Source organism: Fulmarus glacialis, unplaced genomic scaffold (genome assembly GCF_000690835.1).
Source record: "Fulmarus glacialis isolate BGI_N327 unplaced genomic scaffold, ASM69083v1 scaffold9902, whole genome shotgun sequence".
NCBI classification, from domain to species: domain Eukaryota; kingdom Metazoa; phylum Chordata; class Aves; order Procellariiformes; family Procellariidae; genus Fulmarus; species Fulmarus glacialis.
The window spans coordinates 26,894-37,827 of NW_009195901.1; the positions used below are offsets into that span (position 1 = coordinate 26,894).

At 41.7% G+C, this 10,934-nt stretch overlaps 1 protein-coding gene across 1 annotated transcript in view; it reads right to left on the reverse strand.

Annotated features, from left to right (window-relative positions):
* Positions 1-10,241, reverse strand: part of RIN2 (Ras and Rab interactor 2) — a 36,594-nt gene extending 26,353 nt beyond the window's left edge. Inside the window, exons 1-3 of the mRNA XM_009588248.1 lie at positions 10,151-10,241; positions 1,908-2,100; positions 914-1,025 (exon numbers count right to left, since the gene is read on the reverse strand). Coding sequence (XP_009586543.1) covers positions 914-1,025; positions 1,908-2,100; positions 10,151-10,200 — 355 coding nt within the window. The 5' untranslated portion in view covers positions 10,201-10,241. The remainder of the gene's footprint in view (positions 1-913; positions 1,026-1,907; positions 2,101-10,150) is intronic.
* Between the last annotated feature and the right edge of the window lie 693 nt (positions 10,242-10,934).

Sequence of the window (10,934 nt, forward strand, 5' to 3'; positions counted from 1 at the left end):
GCCATGCCTTGTTTGTAACTGGAACCAAAACCAGACACATAGAATTAACTTTTTGTTGCTGGGGGCAGGGAAGGGAGAGATAAGAAGAAAAACTCAACTAGAATGATCTCAGTTTACTAATAGAAATACCAGTTAACTACAGACCCTCTGCTTCAGGGAAGTTTAACTGAAATTGTTGCAGATTTTCTCCAGTTTTCACTTTCTTGTTAAAATGAACCGTTTTCTCCACTTGCAGTTTCTGCACCACATACACTCACCAGCTGCAGCTTCCTTTTTTCATTCCTATATCTCAAACATATTTTTCACACCCTCCCTCTAAAGAGATGAGGGCAGTATTGTTTTGAAAGTGACTGGAACTCTAACATTTGCTCATTTCTGTTAGAAAACAGGGAACAAATATAGTTGGAATTAAAAAAGAAAAATAATTGATCTCGCATCAGAAACAGTTCCAAAGGGTTTAAAATCCACCTAGTTGTTACATTAAAAAACAAACAAACAAAAACCCACCCCACACCCAAATTTGTAGGGAGCTCATGACAGAGTTGCATCCAAGAACAGTCCCCTGAGTACAAGAAATGCAAGGACATTTCATTGAGAACAGACAGGATTATAGACTGTGTTTCTACAGAAGAGGGTAACTACCCATAATAATCAATGAATCCTGGATTCAGCAAGGTACATAAAAGAAATATTCCAGTTGTGTCCAGCACAGACTTAACTGTTTCCGCATATCTTCTCTTCTCCAGGATATGCCTGACCCCCTCGCAGAGCCCTCCGCAGAGAGCACTGTAGGCAGTCTGTGACACTATTTGCATGACTTTGGGTATCTTCTCCTATGGGTTTCACCAACGCAGAGTGCTCCTGGCTCGTACAGGGTGACAAATAGCTGAGAAGTACGTAACTCACAACTTACTGTATGTGCTTTCTTTTATTGCAAATTCTTTTAGGCAGGACCGACAGTCATTGGGCAGACGCAGAGAGATGACTTTCTTCTGCAATCTTGCAGATTTCCTAACCAGAAATATCTGTTGTGGGGAAGGCAAAAGGACATGGTTTTAGCTTCATCACAGATGCCTTAACAGAGACAGATTATAGACAAAAGGAACCAGAACAACTTCACGATCTCTGATCTGTATAAAACGTCCCAGAATTTTACTCGGTTGTTCCTGTTTCAGGTCCAACAGCTTGGTGTGAAATGGCAGCAGAACATTTAGAAAAGCGTCTTGTATAACACAGACACACGACACCAAGTCCATTATGCCCTTCTCCGAGCTCTGCAGTTTAACATGCAGCAAATCCCAAGCCTTGAGTCAAGCTGCAGAGTCTGGAGGAGACTGATGGTAGCGTGCTCCTGCGTCCCGCCAGCCCATTCATGCACCAGGATGGAGGCAGCATTAGAAACGTGCCATCAGCCTCGTCCAAGCAGACAGGGCCTGGTTTCCACCATAGCAACTTTAATGCAGGCACCAGCAAAGGATAAAATGCTGTAATTTCCCATTTATCTATTGCCTTCTTGTTACGGGGGAAATAGATCTGTTACATACAACCCTGGTTAGCAAGGTCCAGCTTTGGAGCTGTAATTGCCGAAGTCTAGTTCTCAGCTCCAGAGGACCCCAAACTAGTCCCCCAACATATCAGCCCACGTAATGGGTCACACTCCAACTGGTCCAGCTGCCAAGCGCTCAGGAAGCCCTCACTTGGATTATCCAAAGCACAGAAGAAATGGGGGTGGGGTGTTGGTTGGTTGGTTTGTTTGGGTTTTTGTTTGGCTTTTTTTTGTTGTTGGGTTTTTTGGTTTGGTGGGTTTTGGGTTTTTTTTTGTTTGTTTGTTTGCTTTTGTTTCTTTCTTCTTTTTTTTATAAATAACACTTGCATCAAATAAATTGAATAATTGAACAACTTCTTACCCCAGGAGGCTGGGCCTGCAGAATTTCCATGGCTTCAGCATCATTCAGACCAAGCTGCAGCCACACAGGGTGAGTATGGAGGAGCTTGTCCAGTATGCTTAGCTTGTTGGATAGGCTGTCATATCCAGAGTCCCGAGGGCAGCTTTTTACATCATTTTTCTCGGGAGAGACATTATCCATGTCCTTTACTAGACTGTGAAAATTTTTAAAAAAATTAAATTAGACATGCTAATCCTCCTATAAACAATCACTCAGTTCAGGAAACAGAGTTATCACAAAGCTAATGGCACTGCTGGCACCCTGGACTGGTATTTCTCCTACTGAGAATTCCTGTAATTCGTATACACAAAAATTCTCTTATCCATAAGATTTCATTTTTTCACTTGTCCTCAATTTAACAGCTAGCATTAAGATAAGCCTTAGCATTCTTCTGTTAGCTTGTTGAAATTCGGCAATCACTTCAGATACAGGTGTATATGCATACGTGATTGATTGAACATCTCACCTCCTTTTCTTTATTATGTTCATATTTGGAAAAACTTCTCTTCAAAGGTATTTATGCAATTCATATATTTTTATTCCCAGATAGATTGCAAAAGCTGCAACCCACAGAAATCTTCCTCTGTCCTGCCTGCCAGAAAAATCTGTTCAATACTCTGTTCAACCCACTACCTGTTGGCAATCACTGCACCAAACACAAGCACTTTCTCTGTTTGCTTGTAGGGGTTATTTTCACAACAGAAGCCCACAAACTAGCATGCCTTCATCTTATCCCCAGACTGCTGTCTCTGCTCCACCAGCCCTGTCACCTTCGCAGCTGCGTATCCATCTTTGTTCCCCTCCACTAATGAGTGGTCAGAGACCACAGTCAGGAAAAAAGGAAAAGGAGAAAGAAAATTTAAAAAAAAAAAAAAAAAAAAAAAAGGTAAATCCCCCAAATAACCCTCCCCTAAGGCACAGCTTCATTAAGAAATCATCCTAAGTGGTAGTAATTTTTTATGGTCCATGCTCTAAATTGTGTAAATATTTACATTTTTGCCATGTTGCCACGAAAGATCCTTACCTCACATTTTAGTACTATACTTCCCAGGATCAGAAGCAAGTAAGGAATTGTATATTTATGCTCCTAATTCCTTTGGCTCTGGATTGACTCCTATGTGAGGAATAAAGGCTAAGCTAAGTGTGAATGTGGCAAACTAATGTAAGGTTAAAATTTATTTGGGGCAGGGCAGCTAAAGTTACTGCTAAATTCAGTAATGAAGTCCAGTTCTTGGAGGCTACAGATACTTGTTATTCATTAAAAATCCACATAAATGGAATACTTTGAGAGCTGCTTTTGTTATGCAAAGCTTCACCATCATTCATATAATACAGAACACCCAGTACGATTGCACATGTGTTGCTGGTTCAAATTCCTCATTTTTGAGCATGAAGTACATCCTGTGATTCTTCCAGCGCTAGAAATCACTACCGAACAGTTGCAGGTAACAGCTTCCCGATGACAATATTTGAGCATAGACAAAAAACACCCTGCAAGCTCAAGATCTGACTCGCTAAGATGTCAGGCACAGAGGTGGCGTTCTCCCTACAGACCTTTTCTGATGGCAGAAGAGGCCTGAGCAGAGGGCAACGCAGCTGCATTTCCCCTCTGCAAACTGTCTTGCAGCTCTTCTGAACTTTGTGTTTTGGACAGGCAGTAAGCCCTCTCCAGAGATGCTGCAAGTTACTGACTAAAGCTAGAAAAAAGCAGTTTAGTTGTTTGGGGTTTTTGGTTGTTTGGTTGGTGGGTTTTGTTTTTTGGGGGGGGGTGTGTGTTTGTTTTTAAGTATTCGGTGCTCCTGTGCTTGTGAAGTCTCTACCCACTTGCTGCTGGCATAATGAAGGTGGTAGCAGCATCTCTGGAGAGGGCTAGAAAGGAAAGTAAATGGGGTAGAGAACTTTCACTGCATGATCAGGTAAGAACAGGCACAATCATTCAAACTTTTCATTACCTGGATCAATTGTCACTATCAGATCACCCATGCACCTCTCCCTTCCTTTTTGTCCTCCTTCTCTGTTTGCTTATTTATGATGTGATGCCCTTTAGGTTTGCAAAGCATCTAAAATGCAGATGATCTTCCCTCCCCGAGCGTCAAAAGCTGTTATTAACTGCCAATATGCCTTCGAGGGGCACAAAATACACAGAAACATGTTGTGTGCAGAAGGGAAGTAGTGTTTACATCAGTTACGACAGAGCTCTGAAACTGCAACAATAGGAATCCTGTGTTCCCCTTTCAAACACGGTCCCAGCAGAACCTAGTGTTGTAATACATGAATCTCCACAAAAGTCAAATCATGAATCACAAAAGTGTTTTCATGAGCTGTAGCTCCAGTAAATATTGCTCAGAAACTTTCCACTCACCTTCAGAGCCAGGCAGCAGTGTTACAAACCAAAGATAGCTGTGGCAAAGTGCAGGTTACACTCCGACGCTGCCTGCGGGCTTAACTAGACATAACTTATTTCCATTCCTTGGTCAAGAGGTGGAAACTAAACGTGTTGCAGAGGGAACGTGTCTGAGAGGGAAAATATTTTACCTACAAAAGAAAGTTACATCACATGCAAAAGAAGGTGCATGACTGGTATCAGCTATAAGGACCGGCACTGCTCGCTACCACGAAACAAGCTAAAGCTACTAAGAGTTTGCATGTGTACGCAGGGCCACAGTGTTCCTCTTCGGTATGGCTGGCTTAATGCTGTCAAACACACGCAAACCGTTATAAATCAGAAGATTAATTTGAATAGGGAGCTGTCGGGTTTTTGGAACCTCCAGGTACTTATATGCGTAATCCCTCCCACATGCTGAGATCTGAGGAATGCAACCTGTGAGCCCACACCTTACTGATCTAGATACACAGACACCTCCTTGTTGCAGCTGCTTCTGCCCCCTCAAGAAATAAGCCAAAGATTATGAGTATCTGATCATGACGAGACTTTCTGCCACTCCTAAACACTACCAATTCAAATGACCCTGATGCACCTCAGCTAGATCAGTACTAGTATGTTATTGCAACCTGCAGGAAGGTAAACTAGGAACAAACAACACTTAAAAAGAAAAAGAAATTATTTCCCATCCAAATAAGAAAGAAAGAGGCAGAGAGCAAGATCAGACCTGGTGAACTCTGGCAAGAGCATAGCTTGGAAAAACCGCGTCAGGCAAACCACATAAAACCCACAAGAAGCCGCTTCCCAAGGTCCAGGAGGTAAACGCAGTCACAAGTCCATTGGTCTGTTTTGACAGCCTATTTGCAATGGTCTAGCTCTACTGAGCGTCATAGTCTGAGTTGGTTTTTTACTCTCAAAATTATTTTAATTAACGCTCCAGGCACTAAACATACAGTCAAACCCTGACACATGGGAGTTCTTGAAATTTGTCACGTCTTCGAGTTAGATTGTAAAATTATTTGGGACTAGGATGTGTGTGTAACTTCTTTGGAAACAACAGCATGGAAAGAAGAACCATGTGAATTCCTCACGATCACCTGATTAATGCAAGTGTACAGAATAAGAAGCTGCTGTAACCTAAACACTAGCAAAATGTGCTGTGTATTATGCAACAATTAAATTTCTCTCCTGGTTTTACTTTTGGGGTTTTGGTGTTTGTTTGAGGTTTTTTTGCTTGTTTGTGTGGGGTTTTTTTTGTGGTTTTTTTTTGTGTGGTGTTGTTTTTTGGTTTGTTTTTTTTTTGTTTGTTTGTTTGTCTTTTATTAAAAACTGTTTAAAAACAAACAATCTGACTAGGTCACATTAAACTCACAATCGAAACACAAATCAACCTCCACGGATGGTCTACTTTAATACCCTGGTTCCTCTCCAGTGGGAGAGGAGTTTCAACGCAACTCACAATGATTTAAAGAAAATACATGATTCCTGCAAGTTTCCTTAGATTTGATAAACCCCATAAGCCTGTGGGAAGTAAACCGAGGTAACTGCCAAGATAAACAATGCTGTGCTGCATCCTGATTAGACTTGGCTCACAGTAAAAAGGACAAGGAACAGGTTGAAGCCTGTAACCAGGATGATTCGCTCTCGCATACCCACAGGGCTGTAACATACACCTCGATCACGTATCTACGAAGCAAATGCTCCTGCCCTCCTGCTCGCTAGAGCAATTTTCTTTTGGTCTCTCAAATCCTACCTATGCCTCTTGCTCTAACCTTGTAAAACCTAAACTTACAACATTTCTCCCATTTTTTTGTGGGACTTGGGACAATGAGCTAATCTGCTCTCTGAAACTACCACCAACCTCCCCAACCTCCTGCATTGACAAACACTGGCCTGAGGAATGGACTTCTCTCTCTTTGGGATTACGGACACAGTGAAGGTGCATCCAGCTTGTGGACACATCCTATCAGGACGACCAACACTGTTCCTTGGGTTTGCTGTGTTGAATTAAACTAAGCCAGCTGCTGTTGGATTTACACACACACACACACACTCCCCCGTGGAAGAACTTACCCACCCTTCTGAGCGCATGAGAGGAGTTGTAGGAAGGACCTAGATGACCATCAGCATTTGAGGGATTCGGTCTGCTTCCACATTATGGAGAAGGCTGGTCATCAGCCCAAATGAAAGAGCAATCCTGGGTTTAGCTTATCATCCCAGATGCACTCACTAGCCAGGAGAAGGGTCATAGTGAGAGATCAGGTTTGATACTATAATGAAGATAAGGACTCTAACTTGCACTTGAATGTGTCCACGTTCCCTCACTCCGTTTTTTGCCTGGATTGGCCTCTGTTTTTAGGGTACTTGCACAGCAGGATCATGTTACCCGGGGGGGGGAGAGAGAGAGGGAAGAGGTCTGCTCTTTGCCCATGGCAGTAGGATGCTCAGCATCTCCCCAGCAATGCAAATTAAACCTTGCTGCCAACTCTTTGCCATGGTGCAAAGGTTTGAAAAACACAGCTGTGTGTCCAGATTTCATTGTTCTCCCACTCCGCTGTTACTCAGCAGTGAGGAATATTCCTCTTGTTTCTTTCCCAGACACAAGGGCAAAGAGAACAGCCACAGGCAGGGACAGTGAATCTTTCTCAAATTGCAGATGAGTATGAACCTTGCTCCAGTCCCACCAAAGGCTCCCCGCAGTTAACCCAGTTTGACTCCCCACTGCAAAAGTGCCTGGATTTCTGTAAATCTTGCAATCTAGCAGGCCTTAATCGCACCAGCCTAGCCTATGCAGTCATATCGAGCATCAGCTGGGAGAGGGCGTAAAGCCTCTGCTGAGCATCACCTCCACTCCTCAGCAGCTGGACTGTACTTTCTTCTCCATCCCATTACAGCTGAAGGGACAGGACAAAGCTGCTGGGGAAAAGGTTGTTGGATACTGTCAACAATAACAGAAGCAATTCATGCAAGACACAGAAGACGACTCTACTTCAGTTAGTAACTGCTGTGGAAAAATGTAGAAGACGCAGGCGTGAGGGCTGTCCAGTGCAAAACATGAGGGAGGAAGCCAGGTTCTGCCCTTGTTTCTGTCACGGTAACAGAGCAGGAAGGGAATAAGCTGCAGCAGCTGCCACCACCAGCAAAGCATCCCTGAATCATTTCACAGGCACCAAATGCTCCAGGAAGACTGGGGCTTTACAGCCTTCCCTACAGAGGGGCAGCAGCAAGCTTTTCCCCCTCACTGTCGTGCACAAAGACAACCGACACGCAGGGGTCCTAGGGCCCTCGGGGGAGAGAGAGTGCCTCCTAAAAGACCATCTGGATGCCACCAGCCACGTCACGTGCGCTCCCCCACCCTACGTGGACCTGGGCTGCCACTGCATGCAGAAGCTCTGTAGTTACCCTTTCAAAGGTCACCAGCACAGCGCAGGTCAGAAGTTTATCCCATTTATGCCCTCTTCCGACAACTCCACTCATTTGCATTACTGAGATACGTGTCTGCGCTGGGAAGAAGTCCAGGCGTCAAACACCGTGGAATATTGAAATGGATGACGTGAGCGTCCTACTTAAAACACATTTTTACAAGCCTCTTTTTAGCCTGGCTTTTACATGCTTACAAGCCAAAATTGCAGGCCCAGTTTCTTGAACCATTCTCAGTATTACTTGGGCCATAGATAAAAAGGGGAGACAAGTCCAAAATATAACTGAGGGGAGGAGTATAAATCTGAAAGTCACCACACAACCACAAAAAAAAGGAACCCAAAACCCAAAACAACCACCAAAACCCCCCCCAAAAACCAACCAAACAAAACCCATACACCACAACGCTAAAGTTGCAGACATGCAATTTCATGTACTTGTTTTTCTGAATACAGTTGAGAGCTCTTGCAACTGCTGCCTTTCTGAAACTGTTCCGGGTGCACGTGGATATATGCTAAGGTGAAAAATGAGCAAGGAAAATAGACATTCCTTTTAGCTCAAATTTCTTTAGATGCAAATCCAAATGCCACATCAAGATACCAACTGCTAAACAGCAGAACACACAACATAAAAGCAACCTACATTAATTACAAAGTTTTAAATTAACTACAAAGAAACAAAGTTATGATAGTAAACACATCCTTGTGGGGAGTCTAGTTTAAATAAGAACTCCGGAAAATCTTAGTTGAAATTACTGTAATCTTGCTCTGTAGTTCTATATAAACAAAAGATATCAGTGCACAACTAATTATACAATTTATACCAACTTTGATAAAACTTCTTTTTTTTATTGGATGGCTATTATTTCAATATGAAATTGAATTCAGTTAAGTTGTCATGGAAATTGCATTATTCACTTTTTTATGTTAGCTTTACTTACATATTTTAATCAAAATACATTACGCACTCAAAATTAACAAATTCAGTTTTAAAAATCCGTTTAAATAAAAAAATCTGTAAAAAAATCCCCTGGATCTGTAAAATTGAGAGATTTAATTAACTGTTTCCAGCTAAGTGTATCCACCAAGATTTTAGAACTAGTAAATCTTAGTCCTTCATGCATATGGTGTATTCAAAGATACAAGAAGCCTCTTCTTCACTGAAAATTAGCTAATAATCTTTGAAATTAGTTAGCTGAATCCACCAAAAGAGAAAGGATCCTTGCCGCCACTGTAAAAGAACTGTGCTTTCAAAAGCTTTAAAACTTGAATAATGTACAACCACGGGCATAGCCAAGGACTTTAATTAGTTCAGCTTTCTTATATGCTTTACCACTTGGGCAACAAAGGTGCTGCTCAATGTTTTATTTAAATAATTTAAATATATATTGTAGTAAGTCTTAGCACATTTCAAAAGTATTTATAGAAAGAAAAAAAAAAAGCTAAAAAACATGGATGTAATTCTAAATAAGAAACTATTACCACTTCATTAACTCACCGCCTTGAAGAACAAAGCCCACCAGCTCCAGAGCTGGCCCAGACTGTGCAGTCAGATAAAACAGAACGCCTGCATCGGTTGCTTTCCTCTTGCAACAAATACTTCACAGTAAGTACAAAAATGTGTTCTCTTGTTAACACAATGATTAAAATATTGAATATCCTCCAGATGTCAATTTAACAGACATTACCAATCAAGCACAACAGCCATAGCAAAGCCAAAATGCTGGGGTCCCACTGTGCCTACTTAAAGGTACAAGTTTAACGTTACAAATTTCCACAGGCCACACCTAAGTGGCATGATCGATTTTAAAAAGCCAGAACTTTTATCTGCACTGTAATATGCATCTCAAATAATTTTAAGATTAAGGTTATGCCCCCATCTACTTAATTATTTTTTTATGTGCAAGATACTTGCATATAAATGAACTTAAACACATAATCCACAAAAGCAGCAGCTTGTAACAGTCAATATTTGACTTCCTAATCTGAGAACATAAACAAATCATGTTATTGAATGTTGAATCTTCACAGAGCCACTTGAAGCAATGGACATTTTTAGTCTTTACCGCGTGAAAGCAAAGCTCATTGCCATAGACAGTGGGAATAACATTAATAGTTTCCTCCTTTAGACATTCGTCAGTATCCAAAGTATGTCAAAAGGAAGTAGAAGTTCAGTTCAGTTGCTTTTAGAAGATATTAAGACAAATACACAGAACAACTGAATCTCTGGGTGCTCCTCCTGCACAAAGGCAAATTCCTTGAATCAAGAGGAAGATTGCCTACACCCCTACGTTGCGAGGACGAAAAGGGCTAGGACATAAGCCACCCAAGAAGAGAGCACAATGAAAACATTCCTGTCACGGTACACCTCCAGGAACTATGAAAATAAACATTTTAATCACCTTCGCAAATCAGCAGATTCATCTTCCACTGTGAGATCTGTCTGTACCATCTCCTGTTTCAGTTCTCCGATTTCTGAGGCAATTGTGTCAATGAGCTAGAAAGGGACAAAAATAGCATGACGTCAAGTGAGTGGAAGAGGCGTGGAAAAGAAGCCCGGGCAAGTTTAGTCACCAGAGATTACAAACTTTTTTTTTTTTTTTTTTTTTTTTTTTTTTTAAAAATCGCATCCTATTTGGACTTCCCCTTGCAAAGGAAAAGGTAAGGGTTGGGGCCACTTACAATCATTCTCGGAGGAAGAGTAATTCCTGTTTTGTGCCAGTTCCAGGTTGGCTAGCTTTTTTATTTAAATATATTAAATCTGCAGCTTAAAAGAACTAAATGATTTGATTGTTTGTAGCATTTACCTTCTCAAATAAAAAGAAAAAAATATAATTAGAAAAGTTCCATCTGCAAGTGTTATTTCAGAAGGGACACTAAGCCAGCATTATGATACCGTGCTGGATGAAAAATCGGAGCTGCGAGAAGGAAATGGGCGGCTGCTTTTCACATTAGGTCTCGGACTGCACTTGAACAGAACAACTCAATTAAAAGAGAGCTGCCTTGTAACACTTCAGCTCAGGTGGAACACAATCCTAATTTTGGACACGAGGGCAAGAACTCATTTTAAAGTGGGCGAGATTAGCACTAGGGCTGTATCGTGAGAAATACACCATTTGCTAGCCAGATGTCTGGGAAACGTTTTGTTGAGCAGAAACCAACAATGAAGTTTGCAAGGCACGCTGT